The sequence below is a fragment of the Conger conger genome, chromosome 15 (genome assembly GCF_963514075.1).
Source record: "Conger conger chromosome 15, fConCon1.1, whole genome shotgun sequence".
Taxonomy (NCBI): domain Eukaryota; kingdom Metazoa; phylum Chordata; class Actinopteri; order Anguilliformes; family Congridae; genus Conger; species Conger conger.
This window is the reverse complement of record NC_083774.1, coordinates 20,970,981-20,991,918: the sequence shown is the minus strand read 5'-3', so window position 1 is coordinate 20,991,918 and position 20,938 is coordinate 20,970,981. Positions and strand designations below refer to the sequence as shown.

General features: G+C 44.0%; 2 protein-coding genes across 2 annotated transcripts in view; both read right to left on the bottom strand.

Annotated features, from left to right (window-relative positions):
- Positions 1 to 1,652, bottom strand: part of LOC133111072 (inactive cell surface hyaluronidase CEMIP2-like) — a 29,021-nt gene extending 27,369 nt beyond the window's left edge. Inside the window, exon 1 of the mRNA XM_061221232.1 lies at positions 1,417 to 1,652. Within this exon, the coding sequence (XP_061077216.1) occupies positions 1,417 to 1,652 (236 nt within the window). The remainder of the gene's footprint in view (positions 1 to 1,416) is intronic.
- Positions 1,653 to 6,625: 4,973 nt separating this feature from the next.
- LOC133111759 (alpha/beta hydrolase domain-containing protein 17C) lies at positions 6,626 to 20,559 on the bottom strand. Its single transcript, XM_061222334.1, has 3 exons — positions 19,765 to 20,559; positions 11,984 to 12,163; positions 6,626 to 7,403 (listed from the first exon to the last, which is right to left on the bottom strand). Exons 1-3 carry the CDS (start codon positions 20,247 to 20,249, stop codon positions 7,184 to 7,186), a joined length of 885 nt encoding a protein of 294 aa, XP_061078318.1. The 5' UTR covers positions 20,250 to 20,559; the 3' UTR covers positions 6,626 to 7,183.
- Between the last annotated feature and the right edge of the window lie 379 nt (positions 20,560 to 20,938).

Genomic DNA, 20,938 nt, shown 5'->3' with positions numbered 1-20,938 from the left:
TTTGACCAGTCTGGCAATCTCCTCTGACTTCTCTCATTAACAAAGCATTTCTGTCTGCATAACTGCTGCTCACTGGATTTTTGTTGTTGTTGTTGTTTTGCACCATTCTTTGCAAACTCTAGAGACTAGTGTGTAAAAATCCCAGGAGATCAGCAGTTTCTAAGATACTCAAACCACCCTGTCTGCCACCAACAATCATTCCATGGTCCAAGTCACTTAGATCACATGTTTCCCCATTCTGATGGTTGATGTGAACATTAACTGAAGCTCCTGTCCCATATCTACATGATAGTATGCATTGCACTGCTGCCAGACCATTGACTGATTAGATAATCGCATTAATAAATGGGTGTAATAAAGTAAAAATATTCCTAATAAAGTGCTCGGTGAGTGTACTTGCAATGTATGTACAGTCATTATCTGTCTCAGATTAACTAACAAGCTCCCCATTAAAGCACATTCTACCCATGTGCGTGTCCACTCCTCTCCACCTGTGCTGAAGTGTGATGGTGCTTCTGACACTACTGAGCCATCATACATCACACATGTCATTCAGATCAATGAAAGGTAATGCATACATAGGTGTAATAAAGTAAAAATGTTCCTAATAAAGTGCTCTGTGAGTGTATATGCATCACAACAATGTTTGCTGGAAACAATCTTTACAGACTAGCGCATATTATGGCTGGTATCCCCCTGGGCTGCTGCATAATTGGCCTAAGCATGATTCAGGGAGGGAGGGCTTCAGGTTTTCTCCACCCTATCCTGCACCAGTGACTCCCCAACTCAATCGTGTCTCTACAGCCTGTCTGTGGCAGCTGTGCTCAGAGCACTGCCCTCTGGTACAAAGACTGCGCAGCGTAGGTGATGGAGCAGCGAATGTGCATGTTTAGGAGGACGTATACCTTTTTCGAAGGAAGAAGTCGCAGTCATGGGACAGGATTATAAATGAGATTTCATATTCCAAACTCATATAAAAAGGAAATATGGGGAATAATAAGATGTCCAAAAACTAAAATTGAAGATGCATTTACCAGACACATTAGAAATGTTGTTTTGTTTCTGTCAGTTCTGTTTAAAGCATGTAATTCTGATATAGACTCCAGATTTTAAGCCGGAACACGATTTCATCGTCCATGAATTATTCCTTGTAAAAAATAAATAAACACGTCCGCAGCTTGTGGTAAAGAGTAACCTGTGCTGTTGTATTCTGTGAACTGCCTCCAGAATAAATACAAAGAACAGTCTACAACCCACTGGGGATGGCCGTGACTAATTTAAGGCTAATTTGGTGGCATGGAGTTTGACTTCAGTCAGACGTATAGCGGTCTCCCCACCGTAGGGGGCTGATGTATGAGTTCAGGGGGGAAACGGCGGAGTCCTAGACTGGCCCAGGACATAAATCCTCCCTCTCACTCTGGCCTCAGCCGCTGCGCTGTAAATCCTGGGCTGCTGTCGTGGAAACGGGGCTCAAACTGACCTGTGGGGATTCCGGCGCGGGACGCTGGCCAGACGAGCAGGAAGAGGAGCAGCACCACGTGGAGCTGGCTCCGGGGGAGACCCGCGGGGACCCGCTGGGCTCCCAGGATGCACCGGGACCTCTGCATCCTGGCAGGATGGACGGCCTCCAGATCCGAGTTCCAGCTCATCATGTGGGGGAAGGGCTTTCTCAAAGGGGCCTCACAGGAACTACCTTGGTGAAAGAAGTAGCAATTTTGGTTGGCCGCTGGCGCTGAGAAGGCACGTCTTGTTTCACTGGCAAGGCAACGGCTTGAGTTGGTGTGTAATTCTGTGGATGGAGATCACTCTGCATTCAAGCACTGGGATTGATAAACACTGCTGGCAGACTCTGGAGTTTAACTTCTGGAGTTTCTTAGTGCTATTTTGGTTTTATTGTACATTTCCAAATGACCCAGACAGTTTATGTGTGTGTTGAATGATGTTTTAGATACTTACTGAAGTTTCTGATGACTTGTGGTGTTTATAATGGCTGGTTTGAGAGCATTAACTGGGTTATGGTTTAAAGCAAGAGGAAAATAGTCTTACACAAGTCCATAGGAGCTTGTGCAGTGACGTTATGCCTCCTGAGGCATGCCACTTTATTATTTTATTATTTTTCAAGATTAGGCCTACATCTTATCTCATTTTCAGAACTAGCTCATATTTCCACTACACTCAAGGAAAGAACTACTGCCAAGATATGATAATGGATATTTATGTTTAGAATAGTGAACAAACACAATGACAATGAATGTGCTCATATGTACACCCCGTGCTGTACATGTTGCTTTGGAATTACTAGAAGTGTATTTTTCCTTTGAACTCCCAAATGTCCACACACCGGCCATTATAAAGCCCACAGGTCATCAGAAACTTATGCAATCATCTAAATACTATCAATTTAATCTGTGTTAAACACTGTAAAAAAATTTAATTGTTCATGCCTGCCCTTGCACATTTCCCAAAATACACTTAATTAAAATATTTCTAATTTACTGCAAACTTGATTCATTCATCATGTACAGTGATGTGTGCAGATGATCAAAGTCATTAAATGAAAATGTTGCAAATTAACTAAAACATTAAAAGTAAATTAATAATATGCAGTTAAGGACAAGCTTGGAGCAGAAGCACATTCATTGTGAAGATGCAGGATCCAGGAGGGCACCATTCTGCATCTGTGCAAATTCCCCAATCCCTATGTCACACGGACAGCTTATTCTCGCTCACTGTGCCAAAACCACAAGCCAGTTCATGAACCTTAAAAGCTTGCGAATCCACACATGGCCTAAGCCTGACACCCCCACAAGGGTCTGATGCAATTCGCCAATAAGGGGGAGAGCAGAGCGCCCCCAAATCTCTCACTGGGACGGAGGAGGTGCGGACAGGCTGTGCGGGGGAGCTTGAGGGGAGACTGACCGCAACCGTGGGAATCATTACGCCATTCCTGACGGGAGCTCTGGATGTGTTTGTGTCCGGTTCCCCGGGCCCAGCAGTAACTACGCACGGTCAAACAGACTTTTTACACTGACACGCAGACCGCCACCCCCGCTATACCGTATACCGTGCAATGGTGGCACGAGGCAGGGATTGGGTTCATGGTGCATCTTTCACAAGCGCTGAAGGTCACACAAGTGTCCCAAACGCTGAAATATTTCTGTGTTAACTGTCACTTGAGTGCTAATAATATATACTTTATGCTTTATGCTTTTTACAGTATGGAATGTGTTTACTGGAATGTGTCAGAATATAAAAGCTAAATGCAATTCACGTAGATGCTTCCAATTTGCTTGAATACCAAACCATCAAACTAGCCTATTTACAATGCAGTGGGCAAATATAAGGACAAGAGTGTGTATATAATTGTTTAAATAATAAATTAAAAATCATGCAACTAGCCTACAACTATTGACTTTATGCAAACAAATGAATAAATGATATACCAAATGTGTAAATATGTTTAGTGACTAGACAGCAGTTGACCAAATAATCTTTTAACCATCAACTTCAAGTACGTAGTAAGTAAATATGATGCTAAGTGGCACACTCACCGTCGTACGCAGTGGCCTCAGGTGTCTCTTGGCTTGCCCCCGTTCCCAGTCACCTTGCGCTCATTCCGGCCTCTCTGCGCTGAAATGAAGCCGCACTGCACGCTCACACACGTGCGCACACTCCCAGCTGGTCAGTCCGTGTAGGTCTGAGAAAGCGGTCGCCCTTACATAAGGAAGAGAAACCGGATCCTCACCCCCAACCCACAGCTCCTCAGGCCCCTCCTGCTCGGCCCTGGTGCACCCCTGACCTTCCCACGCACCGAGCAGCACCTATAGCCGCACAGGAGAGGGCCCCAGGCGTCCCCCAACAGCGGACGGGGGTCGGGATAACGACCGCGTTCAAATCCACCAGGAGCACTTCAGCTGCAGGAGGAATCTGCAGTCGGAGTTGGAAGCTTTGGTTCTTGTTTTCCTTTTTTTTGAACCACCTACAGTAGCTCTTTTACGGGCCTCCTGAGTGCAGGGCCCATCAGTGAGGCTTCCTTGTGCCGGGCCCGGGTCTGACAGCGGTCTTCTGAAAGCGCTCTTCCGCCTGCGCGTGGTGGGCCGGGTACCTGCTGTGTGCCAGCTCACCGGAGCAGACGGAGAGGGGCGATCACAGAGGCGCTATTTATAAAGCGCTCCTCAACAGTCCCGCTTTTCAGCTCCACGGAGATCCTGACCGTCCGGCAGGCCCGGAGAACCAGGAGCTCCAGAAGGGAGAGGAGCGGTTTACAGCACTACTGGGGGGCTGGGGTGCTGGGGTTCAACGAGCGCTGTTGGACACTTCTCAACCTTTGACCTCTCACCTCATACAGCACTTTCAACTTTGGGCAAAAACATTCAAAGGATAAATTACATCTGCTTAAAGCAGAAATTTAAGGCGGCAAATAATATTGGTCGTCTCCTTTTTTTCTGGTTGTTTCTTTAATCTGTAGATACTGAGGGCAAATCCTTTTTTTGAGTTTGGTCTGAGTGATTAAAGCTTAAGTAGAGTTTGGGGTTGCCAGAACCTTGTAATTTTTTGTACGGCAAGCTGTAGTTTTGAAAACGTTTTGTGTGAAATGAAACGGTGCAGTGTGCACCAAGCCTATGTTCTTACACCGGGCCTTCAAAAAGATTTTTTTTGAGTGAGAATAGCATGTTGAAGTGGCTCTTAGTGACATAATGAAGGCTTCCGGGCTCAGCTCTGCTCTCAGGACAGCTGTTCTCACATTAGCAATTATCGTAGCTTCCTCTGAATGACGCTTCCTTGCATCAGAACCGCATACCAGCTGAGCCTCTTCACTTACCACTGACTGCACTGGCTTGCTCAAAAAGCCATGGCTAAATCATACATGTGCACAACACATGCACATTTCAGTCCAACAAGGTTGACAGAGCTTTTGTAATCAAATCAACTCACCATCACCAAACATGCACACACAGGCACAACCTAATTGTGTGGAAATATTTCTTCAACTTGTGGACGCTTTAAAGAGTTTTGTTTTCAACACTGTACATGCATGCAATCCCTCTTGCTAATGTCATAATTCTGAATCCTGCATATATGCATGTGTACATGTAGTTATGAATGCATTATTACTGTCATGCACATATCTGAATTATTTCACTTAATTAAAATAGAAAATAAAGGACCCACTATAGTTGGATTTCATGCACCTTTTATTCCATTAAAACCATCATGGCAGTGTTTACCATGACAATGCACACATATTCCAGTATTGAACAGTACATTTAAGGCTCTCTGTTTCAAGCAAATTCTATGCAAGTCAGTAGAGAGTGTACCGATTAAGAATTTTAAACTATTTTAGGTAATTCCAGTGTCAAAATCAAGTAGGATAAAATACCCTTTAACCACATTAGAGATTACATTATAGTTACACATGTTCATCTTAAAAATCAGCATTAAACAAAATGCCCACTTCAGTATAGCTACCATAAACATTGTGTAAAAAAAAATAATTAGTATCAAAATAACAAGTAAAAACAGCAATCAACAAAAACCGGTTTTGTTGCATTTTGAGTGTTTAAAAAAAAAAAAGAAAAAGAAAAAAAGGAAAAAAAAGAAAGACAAAAAAGAAAAAAAGGGAGGGGTAGACTGAGGGAAAATAACTGAGCCTGAGATGCACACACAGACGAGATGGGGCTCTTCAACAAGGCTCATAGTGCAGGAACAGGACACAGAAACTGACCCAGTTCAGCAGGAGATCCCCTGTGAAGAAACTTCACAGTAATCCCATCACATCTAAGCTGACCTGAGGTCAGCTGGCATCCGTGTGACAGAGCCAGACCCGGGACTCCCCATCATGAGAAACTGCATACAAAACTGGCCCGTTCTGATTCTACTACAGCTGTCCTTCAAAAACAGTTCATCCTTCAATAAAAATCTGCACCCATGAAAAACATAGAAAACATACTATATACTCAGTGGTTATTTAGTTTACAAATTCGATAACGTTACTGTTAAAAATTAAAGCTATTTCACTGTCCCTCCACATCCCCTATCGAGGTTACATAATATATCAGTTTTCAAAATCAAGATTCATTCATTTTTATGAAGACTATTTTTTAAATGAATTCTAAGGCCAGAAATCACTTTGGATTAATCCTGCATACCATGAATCTTTATAATTATACAACTAACTTATACTCAGACTTTAGTAACCATAGGGTGGTGTCTTAAAGCAGAACTTTAAGAAGACAAAGAATAGTAGACTAGTACCAAGACTAATCTTTAAAGGGAAAATCCAGTGTCTAAGACATCACTCTAAAAGTTGTTGATCCTATGAATATATCGGTAAACCTCCGGTTGTGTTGACTGAGGTTGAAAGGAATGTAGGACAAATGTGTCCAAAAACAGAAAAACGTGAACAAGTTTCTTGCTGTGAACATCTGCCCTTCATGCATTAGCACATGCACAAGTCAACAGTTGTGTGCTTGCTAAGACCATCTGCACAGAACCCTCGACACCAGTAAATCACTGTATCACTGGACATCAGAAACACCAAACATTACACCACCACACCACCCTCCTCCCCCCAAAACACTGCTTTTCCCACCCCACCGCACCCTTAAACATTCAAGACAGCAGGTTTAATTGTGATATTAAAAATAAGGTTCAGTTCTTGGATCTATACGCTTCCCCCAATATCATTGGACATCAGTGATTTGATGCCATTTTCAACTTCTTTCAGTTTGTTTTCCTGCACTGACAGGTGACAGGTGTGGAATGCAATTTAACAAAAAAAAGTGATGAATCTATTATTATGTAGTGATAATTGCACAAGAAAAGTGCATCAGTGGAATATCCTAGTAGTTTTCTTTTATGTATATAGAAAGTAGAAAAGAGCAAATGTAAAAAAACAAAAACAAAAACAAAAAAAAGAAAACAAATTAGAAAATATATATCTGAGGTGCAAAAACATTTTGTTTCTTTTTTTGTCATCAGATAAAAAAGAATACAAAGCTGTAATCACATTGAAACTCCGCCCCGGAGAGACAGGTGACCGATGCGTCCCCCCATGGGCTGAAGAGGAGGAAGTGCAGAAAGCCAATCGGGACCCCCTGCCTCTCACAGAGAGGATGCGCCCACAGAGGAGCTCCCCTCCCTGCTCCACCTCCACAGGGAGGGAGGCTCACGTGCCGGGGCATCAGGAGTTGGGCAGCTCGAAGGAGATGAACTGTTTTAGCCGCTCCAGGTACTGGGCGTAGAGCTCGATGTCGTTGTGCCCGGCTCCCTCCACCCACAGCGGCTCCACGGCCCGCGGGCAGCGCTCGTACAGGGCCAGGCCGTGGGAGAAGTCGATCACCTCGTCCTCCGTGCCGTGGATCACCAGGACCGGAGACGCCACCTTGGACACCTTGTCGATGCTAGAGCGCAGGAAGGGACAGAGTCAGTGATGCATGGTCGGGGAGAGTATGTCGCACAGGGGCGGGGGGACAGAGCGTCACGCATGGTCAATAGAAAAAGTACAGCACCTGTACAGTACCTGCAGAAAAGTACAGCAAATAAAAGTACAGTCGATTTCAACTTTGGAAATGACCTAATATCTAATGGAATAACTGTCTGCAGAAATGTACAGTGAATCTCATCACATAAAGCACTTTTACGTAAATACATTGCGACTAAGTTGCAATTTTTTGGTGAAAAGTTATTTTAAATTATTGATTATTGAATTTATAATAAAAAAAATATTTTGATGGAGTGAAGACAGGTCAACAATATTTGTCATACTGTGGTGACACTGGATAACTATAACACTCAAAGCCAGGCACAATCCAGACTGAACCAGGACCTACTCCACAACACTTTCCTTAAAGCTTCCTCCTCTCAGCCTGTGGACCTGTAGGAACATTTCAGAGGTTTCCTCTGAGCTCTGAATGCTAATGAATTATGCTCAGCACATAACTAATTGCAACTTATCTGCCACTTCAGAAGACCTCCTTTAATTATGGTTCAGTTAAAAGGTTAATACATGTAACGCACACAGGGAGCAATTCATTTTATTTTTAAAGGAAATAAATAATACAACTGCATAATCAAAATATATAAGCATCTTGCAACAGTTTTCAAAAGAGCTCCCATCCTCTTCAACAGTTTACAAAAGCAATCAATTCCATCATACAGTACTGGGGAAAGGCATGCTGTTACTGTGATTTTACACTGCAGCAAACCAAAAACACCAACATACACTCACTTGCGGAAGATGGTCTGGCCTTGGATAATGAAACTGACAAGCAGTACAGATATTCAAGATATATCACAGATAAAAATGTAAGAACATTTTGTATATCGGGCCTCCAAGGGCCCCCTGCTATAGAACCACAGAGGTCATGAACTCAAGTTCTCATTAAGCCTCTTCAGCTCTCTACAGAAGTAGTGCTGCAGTTTTGCGGGGGGTGAAGAACATAGCCGTCAAAATAAAACATCAATTTAGAAACTCAGTGGGGGCACTGCAAACAATGAACGTCTCTCTCTGCAAAAGAACTGGACAATTTCTCACGAATCAGCAAGATTAAGAAGATTCTCATTCTTTTCATTGTTTTTGCCCTCTGCCAGTGTGCAACACTGCGCTTGGACAGGAAGGATACTTGGTGCGGATTCCGAGGGTGGTGCACTACGATGTTCTAGTTCTTCTCAGTTTGTACATTTTTCTCCCTTATCTAGGACCTCCACAAAAGGGAGACGAGACAGCAGTCTGACATGATGGTCCACTATCTCAGCTCCACATCGATATAGAATTCATCATTTTGAAAAGAATAAATATCTCTCTTGAGAGCCAAAGAAAGGGTGGGAAAAAAAGAGAAATGGGTGCATTGGTAATTTTTCACACATAGCATTCAATGGTCACCGATGTTTCCGACGATGCGAACGTTTTGGCCGGTCGGAGAAAAATGTGTGCATTGTGTTCAAAGAGAAAGGTGACACACCCGTTTCTGCAACTGTCACGCAAACCCAAGCGAGTGTGAAAAGCAAGTCCACACCTCGTCTCTGCCCGCAAGAGCACACAAAAGAGAGAGATAAAAGCGAGGGAGAAAGACAGAGAGTGGGAGACAGACGTCTGGAATGCGGGAAGATGGGCTCACATTCAGACGTTCTTTAAGAGCAGACACCGTTCCCAGCTCCAGTGTCGCCTGCCTTTGTATCACTGAACCCAATCAGATATACGAGAGGCACACTGCAAACGCTCTCAGACTGTTCCCTTCCTGCGACAAGGACAGCCAGTACAACCGTGAACAGCGCCAAAACCCCAATAGCCATCTCACACAGCACAGGAAAGACCATCGGTCTAATGCACAGTCATCTCCCAGACCACCAAAAAGACTATCACCCCAGTGCTCAGTCATCTCCCAGACCACCAAAAAGACCACCAGCCCAGTGCTCAGTCATCTCCCAGACCACCAAACAGACTACCAGCCCAGTGCTCAGTCATCTCCCAGACCACCAAAAAGACCACCAGCCCAGTGCTCAGTCATCTCCCAGACCACCAAATAGACTACCAGCCCAATGTTCAGTCATCTTCCAGACCACCAAAAAGACTACCAGCCCAATGCTCAGTCATCTCCCAGACCACAGGAAAGGCTATTGGCCCAATGCTCAGTCATCTCCCAGACCACAGGAAAGGCTATTGGCCCAATGTTCAGTCATATCCCAGACCACAGGAAAGGCTATTGGCCCAATGTTCAGTCATATCCCAGACCACAGGAAAGACAAGTCAGCATGATAGCCCAAGACAAGCACACTGTTTACCACTGCACAGAGTGCAAGGGAAAATAAGGCTGCATTTTATTCCTGAATAAACCCATTTCCTTCAAACTGGCGCAATCTAATAATGGCCACCAATTACAGACCCGTGTAGAGAGCTCATCATTTCTGATGAAGGATTCCTATCGGACAAGCATAAACCAGTTAATGAAATTGAATGTTCTTGTTTGTTAAACTCTGTCGGACATAACAAATTAAAACTGAATTCAATTTACAACGAAGCCCAAACCCATTAGGAAAAAGTCACATGGGATCGCCTTTCTGCACCATTAAGAGGGCAGGGGCCACTCTGATAGGCCATACACAGCAATCGCAGCATCCAATGACACTGCCGCAAAAATGCAGTTGCTATGAGGAGTCGCAATCCACCCAAGAGAGTACATTTAACTTTAACTACATCAAAATACCATTGCTCAGTGACAATGATTGCCAAATACTTGTTAATATTCCACCCTTCCGCTGGTCAGAATAAAACGATCACATTTACCGTAATAGAAGACAAAGCACAGCTGAGTCAGAGTATGACGGACAGAGCCAAAGTATTTTATAGGCCACCAGGAGGGCGTGTTTGACTTTGTGAGATATTCTGAAGTGCCATCACTGTTCAATATGAAGATATTGAGTTCATATTAAAAGGCTGTGTCAGAATTAAGTTGCACGCAAGTCTACATCGGGATATTTTGAGTCAAGTGCATAAAATGTGAAGCATGCACTTAGTTCTCCAAGGCAGGATTCTCCCTGTATTATCTAATGTCTCAATAGCCTACTTTTTTCTACATTTCTGGGAACTGAAAAGGAGGGAGGGGGAACAAAACGGTAAACGAATAATAAAATCACTTGTTACCAAACAGAATTAGAATATTATTTTCAGTAAAAACATGATCACATGCTATGCTTTGTCATACAATAGTGAATATATTCAATTGTTTAGATATAAATGGTAAATGGCAGGCATTTATATAACGCCTTTATCCAAAGCGCTGTACAATCGATGCTTCTCCATTCACCCATTCATACACACACTCACACACCGACGGCGATTGGCTGCCATGCAAGGCCCCGACCAGCTCGTCAGGAGCATTTCGGGGTTAGGTGTCTTGCTCAGGGACACTTCGACACAGCAACGGGCGGGGGATCGAACTGGCAACCCTCCGACTCCCAGACGACTGCTCTTACTGCCTGAGCCATGTCGCCCCCAGATTTATTCCATCCATATACTGATATAGAAAAAAGCACAATATTGCTGGACCCCATTTACAGTAGCTGTACCCAAACATCGCTAAAGAACAGACTCCATATCAATTCAATCTGAAATCCAATCCTGCTTCACACGAGAGAGGGGAGCGTGAGGGTGTTCATTGCTAAGAGCCTTCCATCCTTTCAGAATCTCAGCTCCGAACAAAAGCCTGGAGGCCGATATAAAAAGACTACATTTACACACTGGGGGGTCGGGGAGGGCCCGTGTCTGGAGCACCCGAGGGTCATGGGATGCACTCCCCGCAGAGGGATAATGAATACGGCCGCGGGATAAAGAGCCGGGATGCGGGCGCCCGCTGTTCCAAGGGGCTGCGGACTGCAGTGCTAGCGCCGCCGTTCCTGCGGTGGTCTTTTGTCGTATGACATCACCGTGTGCCGCTGCTCGGTTTCCTGCCTACACGAGAGGAAGGAAGCCGGGCTTTAAAGGGGGCTACCGGGGTATGACTCAGAATGAAGGTCTCTGTAGCAGGGCCTCCTGCCTTTCTCATTAAAGTCTTTATTTTGGCTAAAGGCGAGCTAATGAAGCGAGCTGCTTTATATTCTGCGTGCGTGTGCGGTGCTGCTGTGACCAAAGAGCAGCTCGGCTTGGCGTCGCAGTGAGACGCCGCATTGATCCGTCCTATTGGTCTGGGTATATTTGGACAATAAGGGGAAAGAGGCGCTAATTTCCCCCCGACTATGACCCTGTTTGTGACAAAAAGGAACCCTGTCAATTCCCAAATACACGCGGAAAGGTACGATTATGTAAGAGACGGTTGAGACAAACTGGCTGAACCACACATTCGGCAACTAATTTTTGACTCCAGGGGGTTGGCATTGCTTTCCTGTCAGAGGTGATTTAATCAGAGCCCCGGGGCTGCTTATTACCTGAGATTTACCTGCGTTCAACGGGCGCACCCGCACGCACACACCCGGGCCAGGGCCTCACCTGGGGAAGACGTCGAAGCAGTAGGTCTTCCGTGTGTCAGGGAAGGCCACTCGCAGGCCGGACATGAGCGGGGAGTGCAGGATGACGGCCGCACACTCGTAGCGCGCTGCCAGGTCCACCGTGGGCACCGTGCCGATGCTCTGCCCGTACAGGATCACGTTCTCAGGAGTCACACCATACCTGACAAAGAGAGGGAGAGGGAGACAAAAGAAAAGGTCAACACAGCTCCTTAGCAGTGTTTAAAAAAAAAACCAAAAAAAAAAAAAAACCTGACATTCACACACCCACGCAAAGACAGTAGCCAGCAGTGCTCTCCTCAATCTTTCCAAAGAAACTTCAGGAAACAGAGACGAATGCACTGGCAACAAGGAAGGACACTGTCATCAAACCATGCAACACTGTAGTAGGTTCCAGACAAAGATCAGAAAAAACAGCTTCTCCTCAGCACTCCCTGTGACTCCCGGCATGACTTCATGCATACAACAGAACACTTTATCCTGTTATGAAGGCCGTGCGCATTAGTGACACAATGCCCAAACGCTCAAGGCAAAACCCTCAAAACAGCTTACATTATAAGTCAGGTATGAATCGTTACGTGTACTCCATTTCAATAAATGACATTCTAAGACCTCACTGACAATAATGTGGTCATTATGGTTATCCCATCTGCCAAGTACATCACAGGTGTCAAATCTGTGCACAAACTTTATTCCCACTGTAGACCTCAAAATTCATGGTTGCGAAAGCCACAGTAGCTCTACGAGAACAATAAAAATACGTCAAATCAAGGTCAAGTCAAGGTCAACTGAATGGAGCTGGCCACACTACAACAATAACTGAGACTGATTTTCTTTGATCTTAAATATGGCAAAAGGTTAGTGTCGGGTTCACTTCCAGAGTAATTTTCACTGACCTTCAGAAGAATGAAACCATGGGTATTCATACAAACACAGACACAGATTAGTGAGAAGAATGCTTGAAAAAAAAAAAAAAAAATAGAACAAGAAAAAATTATTCTCTGGAGTATTCTGCAACATTGAAATATCAGGGCTCAAATGACACTGCGCGCATAATGTCACTGCAGTGGATGTCCTGCGTTTTGGCATGAATGCCCTTTAAAAATAACTGCCTGTCCAACAATTTGTGCCTTGCCTTATAACCTATAAGTCAGTCAAACCCGGAGGGACCGTAGTGTCTGCGGGTTTTGTGGTTTCCTTTCAATCGGCAGCCAATTAAGGCCGTGAGAAGACGCGCGGTCTGTGGCTAACCGATGGCTAGCTGTAAATGAACTGAGGCAGAAGCCAGCAGACACGGCAGCCCTCCGGGGACAGGAATTCATCACATGCTCGGAGCATTATTTCACAGCACATCAAAGTGGTAACATTTAGCATGTTCCCGAGGTACTGACAAGGTCTCGCGCTCTAGATAGCGGCTTTACTCCCAAGCTCTTTTCCATTCCAATTTCACGCATTCCAGTTAACCGTACACCTGCTGTACACAGCTGCGCTGGACAGCATGCACAGATACTTGTATTCTGAATATACAAAAATACTGTTTTCAAATGTTTTCATAATTAACTAGGTACATAGCTATGATTAATAAATAGTAATAATAAAAGACTGTTCTCTCAGAAGAATTCGAATTATTTATTCAGATAGATTTCTTTAGTCAGTTTACGTGTCTATAACTACACCGCTACTCATATAATCTGGTAACTTGCAGGTCCCTACCAAATATTAGGTCGATACATTTTTTGGTATATGTAAACAAAATGAGAATGGATGCCATAGCAAAACAGAAAAATAAATTATTTGCGTTCAGTTACCACTTTAATATGTAGACCTGTACACCAGCTTGTTAATGCAAATATGTAATTAGCCAATCATGTGGCAGCAACAAAATGCATAAAAACATTCAGACCGGGCCCTGAGGTGATCAAAGTGACTTTCACCGTGTAATGATTGTTGGTGCCAAACAGGGTGGTTTGAGTATCTCAGAAACTGCTGATCTCCTGGGATTTCCACACAACAGTCTCTAGAGTTTGCAGAGAATGGCAAGAGAGAGAAGGGCCAGACTGCTCGACAGGAAGGTGACAGTAAAGCAAATAACCACACATTACAACAGTGGTATGCAGAAGAGCATCTTTGATCACACAACGTGTCAAACCTCGAAGTGGATAGGCTACAGCAGCAGAAGACGCAAGTCAAAAAAATGAGAAATAAACTGTTTTGTTTTAAATCAACAAACTGAGCATTTACTGGTACCTGCCATATTTGTTTTGTGGTGGTATAAATACAGTTTGTTTAAATCGCCAATCTGAGCACTTGACAGCCTGTGTCATATTTTTGGTTTCATGGTGTAAATAAACTGTTGTTGTGTACACAGTATGTGCCTTTCTGTCCCTCCTTTGACTCCTTGTGATCTTTGAGTGCATGAACGGGGTAAGTCTTGTAACAACAATCCTTTTGACCTTGATGTGTTTGTGATTTCGGCTTCCCTGCCTGGTGCCCTATGAAATCTCAGCCTGGCCAAGACCAAAGAAGCCTTGCCCTAAAAATGACAAATTTCAAGGCCTGATATATGGTTTTGGTTGTTCTGGAGGCTAATGGCTGTTATTTATTGTTGAACGGCTTTAGGCACTGAAACGGTGGAATGACAACACAGTCCAAGTAAAAACATAAGCGGAGCCAGCGCCCTGTTTGCGCAGTCAAAGCGCACAGGCTTCCATAACACCGACCTTAGGTGACCCGCCCGCACTCTGAGCACGCAAACCTAATCAAGGAGCCTGAATATCCCCTGAAATGTCCCCACAGGTGACACAGAGACCTCTTTTAACTCATCTAAATCCACTGATTTAATGAACAATGATTCAGCTCGATACACAAACAAACAGTTGGCAATTGAATGAAGAAGCTGTTTCAGCAGTGAACGCTGTGGAAAACCTTGCAGAGTGGTAAAGCTCACGAGTGGACAATCTCATGGTATAGTCTCCCATGAACTCTATGAAATCCTGAACATTGGCACTCAAACTCTGCGCTCCGTTGTTTCCAACAGAGTTTCTGCCTTTGACTGTGGAGAACAGCCACTTTTTAACCACAGCTATTTAGACTATTGGAAAAATGCTGTTATCTGGCAGTATGGATATTTCTCAAATCTGATTAGAGGAGTACATCAGTTAAGAGAAGAAAAACACAGGCGGGGCTGCTGTAGGGAATGTAATGTAAATGAGAATCAACAGATCTATTGCTATACATCCTGCAGCTATGGATGCCAGAAAGACCACAGTTTCCGCATACAGACAGGACCCCTGCATGCAGAGCCAGAATGGAGGCCAGGCTCCACGCTACTGCAACAGACTGCAGTCAGTCTGAATGGTGCTCACGCTTTCACACTGCTGGCCTGATAGACTGGTTTGGATCTAGGATTAATGAATACAAGTGAAAATGGCAGGAGAGGGCAAGCCAGTGGAGTGAAGGCTCGAGCTACACTGCGTTTTTTTGAAAACACAGCACACTTAGGACCCAAACCAGTTTCCTTGGAGAGAAAACACTGTGTGAAAATACCAAGGCTGAGAGAACAAAACAGCACACATAGACACGCATGCATTTTCGCACGCACAAATACCAAGCACACATGGATGCTCACATAGACAAATACCAAACACAAATACACAGAGACAGACACACAGACACACAGACACACAGACACACAGACACACAGACACACAGACACACAGACACACAGACACACAGACACACAGTGCATTCTCAGCTCCCTAGAGTGCGGTAAGTAATGTAAGAACCGGGTGGAGACAAAGCGGCAAGGTGAAAATGGGTTGGACTGTTTACTGAAGCAAATGAGCACACTGGCAGATTCTTAATCCCTTAGAACAAAGCAATAGTGTGGTCTAATGTAAACAAGGCGCAAACTAAATAAATGAATGAAGTCACATTGTTTGGCCTTTGTCTCAGACTGTTTCTGTCTCATTTCTCAGCCTCAAAATGCTTTCCGTGACTTTCACTGGCACAACTCTGGTCCTCAAGTTGACAAATGGCAATAACAGACTCCAAAGGCAATCAAAAGCCAAGAATCAAGACTAGATATGGAAAGCTCTCTTATACCTGCCTGAAGAAAACACACTCAACTAATCAGAAACAACTGCGAAGCAATTTATCACAAATATTATGGTGCCCTGAAATGGGTGGGGGTCTACGTACAAAACAGGCTGTAATTCCTACAGCAAGCACCTGATATGGATGCAAATATCTATAAAGGTCATAGCCTAAGCATCTGTACGGCACAGACATGTTCCACGGGGAGACCGGATTGGACAGTACAGCTGCCAGTCACAGAGACCATCACAGTGCCCCGCCCCACACACCTCACCCAGCAGGGGAGCAGTAATAAGGGGCCACCTGCTGATTCCTGGGAGCTGCCAGAGCGTGATGCAGACGGAGGGCCGGATAACCCCCAGCGAGGGGAAACGGTGGGTGGGGGGGTAGGGCTGACTCCAACCTCTACAGTCAAGAGGGACCAGGGGAGGAGCACTTGTACCTTTCCCAAAATAAGCTTCAGTGTAATACATATTAGCAATTTCAACAAAAATGTCTAATTCAGAAGGAAGCTGCCCATTGCATGAAAACGAACTGATGAGTCGAGCCGGGTAACTTCTCCAGCAGACTTGCATGTATGGCACTGGGGAGCAGACACCGTGGATGTCTTATTCAGTCCTTTCCGCACCCATCTGAGTTCTTGGATGTGCATATATACTCTTGTATCTACAGAAGACTCCTACCCGCTCACAGTCTGCCCTGTGAAGTGTTGTTCAGTAAACAGTGAGTATACTAAAACAAGAAAAATACCCTCAACAATTTCTGAAGGGCTTCAATTTGTCCTACAAGTTCATAACCTCATACCCCTTTCCCTCATAGCATTCAGCCCAGCGTTCTACTCCTCCACAAACAGCACAGGGCTAGTACGTGAGCCTTCAGCTCAGATTCCCAGACCGCCAGGAAATTATCACTTTAATTGAGCTCCAGTGACGAAAAGATGAAGGCTATCACACCAGAGAATATCATCCATGCCATGCGCTGGTCCTGCCACACACACCAACTGATGCCAAGGGCACAGACTATATCAAGGGAGTCAGGTCGCTCCAGAGCCACTGCCTAACTCAATTAGGAAAAAATGCTTTTCAATAGATATCAAATTTTCCATAGACATTACACATCAAGTGCTTGTGAACTGCTGTGCTTTCACATTAGCTGCAGTAATGGCTCTCTAAGCACAAACAGATGAGCATTCTGATGCTGATGGCACAAGGGAAAGTGCTCCAAGTTCCAGGAACACAGTTTATTAACTATATATATATTAACTATTATAAGCACATTCTAGTTCTGATTGTTGTGACTGTGATAAACAGCAAACAGAAAGAGCAAAGCAAGAGTATTGTACTACAGTGCTGGTTGAGGTGCAGTGCTACAGTGTTGGTTTTAACTTTGCTAAATATTGCACAGGATGGATTTCATATTGATCATAATGGTGCAAGTGGCACCACGCTGTACCTGGAATATGCATTGCAGTATTTCTCTCTGTGGTAAAGAAAATGACGTAATATTTTGCAGACATTAAATTACAGACATTGGATATCACACGATTATCTCTGTTAATGAAGAGTATTTCAGTGAATCTTCTAACAGCCCAGTGTCTTTCTCCCTGAGCTCATTTCCTGCCATTTCTGCCTGGACCTCTGACATCACTGTCAAACCAAAACACATTATTATTCAGAGCGGCACCGTCTATTGTCCAATAAAAACCACTGACCTTTAATAACGAAAATAAACACTGGCCTTTAGGATATATTCTAAAAATTCAGAAATGGAATTCAGGATTACATTTTCCCCACAACACATTCTTGACTGAGTGAGCATCTCTACAAATGGAGACTTGGAAAAAAATTTTAATATTGCAAGATGTTTGTTAAATTCACAGAATTTAAATCAGCTTTCTACATGATGACATTACATTTTAGACATTTGGCAGGCTTGACCCACTGGATTCATCCGACCCACAGGGTCAGAAAACCTCAGGGTTTATTAGGGTAGCAGTGAGCCTTAGACCAGGTGGCATACAATGGCTTCAGTGAAACATGTTTTTGACAAAGTGAAAACATATCTTTAGAAATGTTGCCAATGTATTAAAAATAAAAAACAGACATCTGATTTACATAAGCATTCAGACCCTTTGCTGTGGCACTCCAAGTTGTAGTCAAGTGCATCCTGTTTGCTTTAACTATCCGTGAGATGTGCCTAAAACTTGATTGGAGGCCACCTGTGGCAAATGTAATTGATTGGACATAGTTTAAAAAGGCACACACCTGTGTATATAAGGTCCCACAATTCACACTGCATGTCAAGACATAAACCAAGCCATGAAGTCCAAGGAACTCATTGTGGGGCGGCCTGTAGCGTAGTGGTTAAGGTAAATGACTGGGACAGGCAAGGTTGGTGGTTCGAATCCCAGTGTAGCCACAATAAGATCCACACAGCCGTTGGGCCCTTGAGCAAGGCCCTTAAACCTGCATTGCTCCACGGGAGGATTGTCTCCTGCTTAGTCTAATCAACTGTACGTCACTCTGGATAAGAGCGTCTGCCAAATGCCAATAATGTAATGTAATCTAACTCTCTGTAGACCAACAAAATCAAATTGCGGTGAGGCATAGATCAGGGATATAAGCCCTATTATAAAGCTTTGAGTGCTCCCAGCAGCATAGTGGCCTCAATAATTGTGAAATGGAAGAAGTGAGTAACCGGGTAAGAAGGGCCTTGGTCAAGGAGGTGACCCAACAGACAAACGAACAGAAGTCCTCTGCAAAGATGGGCTATGATCCCAGCAGCAATCCACCAATCAGGCCACTCTGGAGTAAAACCCATATGACAGCCGAGGTGAAGTTTGCCAAACATTTAGAGGAGTCTGAGAGCATTCGGGGAAAAAAAAAAGATTCTCTGGTCTGAACTCTTTGGGCAGAACTCAAAGCACCATGTCTGGCTAAAACTATCCCTATGGTGAAGCATGGTAGCATCATATAATGAGTGACAGGGAGACTGGTCAGAATTGAGGGAAGGATGAATGCAGCCAAATACAGTCCTTGAAGAAAACCTGCTCCAGTGTGGATGCGACCAAAGAAGAATCAAAGAATCAAAGCTGTAATTGCTGCCAAACCAGCTTCTACAATGTACTTGAGGGTCTGAATACTTCTATAAATGAGATTTCAGTTTTTGATTTTTAATAATTTGCAAAGATTTTTTCACTTGCTTGTTTCATTATGTGTTAAAGTGTTGATCTATGGGCACTTTTATCCATTTAAAATGAAATCTACGACACAAATAAAGCGTGCAATAAAGTGAAGGGGTCTGAATTATTTGAGGCCACATTTTGACATTGATACCTGCAGAATGTATTTAGACAATATATAAGTAAAAAAAAGTTCTTACATTACTGAAGTGATGATTGGTTATTCAGTATTAAGACAATTATCTTTAAGATTGTCGTTAAATTAAAAAAGCAGCCATCATAAAGATAGCCTACTATCAGGTTTGTTTGATGGCGAAATGTAGCTGACGACAAAAAGCCGACAATGGTAACCATGGCAATGTAGAACGGGGAGGGACCCGCAATAAAACTGAGATTTCCTAAGAAACGTCAGGCAATTTGCTAACTTACATATGCACCAGAACAGCGTGCCCTGTATGTTTGATAAAATAGTATTATTAGTTACTCACTTGGTCCGCAGGACTTGCCAGGCTGCTTCTATATCGGCATAAAGATTCTTTTCAGACGGTTTTCCAGTGCTGATGCCGTAACCCGAATAATCATAAGAGAAGACATTGCAGTTTATCCTCGAACCCAAGCCAATGTAAAAGCTACACATCTGGCCAAGATCCACAGCATTGCCGTGAGAGAAGAGGAGGGTGTACCGACTGTTCGGAGCACATCGCACGAACATGCATCCGACCTGGTTCCCGCGGCTGGTTCTGGTGTCGAATACCTCCACAGCGTCCAGTTCGCGCTGGGAGTACTGCCAGTCTGCACGCTCATTCAAGTGGAGGCTACAGGTCCCGCTATCGTCCGTCTGCACCGAGTACGTGGGCTCAGGGGGCAGGAAGGCGAGTTTGGCGGCGATACGACTAGGGCAGGGCGGGCAACAGAACAACCAGCAGAGCTCGCCGAGGGAGAACCCGTTCATCCTGGGGCCTTGCTCGGGCATCGGGGCTTTAGTTCAATTAGACTAATCCCCGGTCTTCAATGGCCAGAAAACGATGCAGCCAGCTAGCTATACTAGCTAGCCAGCTTCATGAAAAACGGAGACGATTGAGCGAGGCTACCGGCTATTCCTCTTCCAATTTACTAGCTAGTCAATTATCATCATAGACCAAGATAAGGCTTCTGAACAATCAACTTTAAACTCGTATTTTTAAACCACCCTCCTCCGAATAAAATACCATTCAGAATGTACATTCAACGACAAAGCACGCTACCATTTCTCAAACTCGAAGCTGCAGACTGCTAGCAACTAGCTATCAGAACTTCCGGGTAGTGCTCATATAACGGATATCCTGTCCCGGCGGCAAGGATTACACATTGTAAAGTAAATATTAAAGCAGAATAACTAAACACGTTTAATATATAATATATTCTTTCCTTGGGGTTCAGGACAGTGAAGTCTGAAATTCATGCAAGCAGTTTTTTTCCCAAAGCAATACACTCAACTAAAGCAAATGAGGTTACTGTAAAAATAACTTTGTTTTCTTCTTACGGACAGGTCTTTGTTAGGTACACGGTTTTCTCTACAAATATAGCTACAAAATAGTCTGAATTCTTTGCAATAAAAATATCTGTATTACCTTGGGTTTTTTTTTTATCAAGAAATTGTTTGTTCTCAAATGACTGACAGGG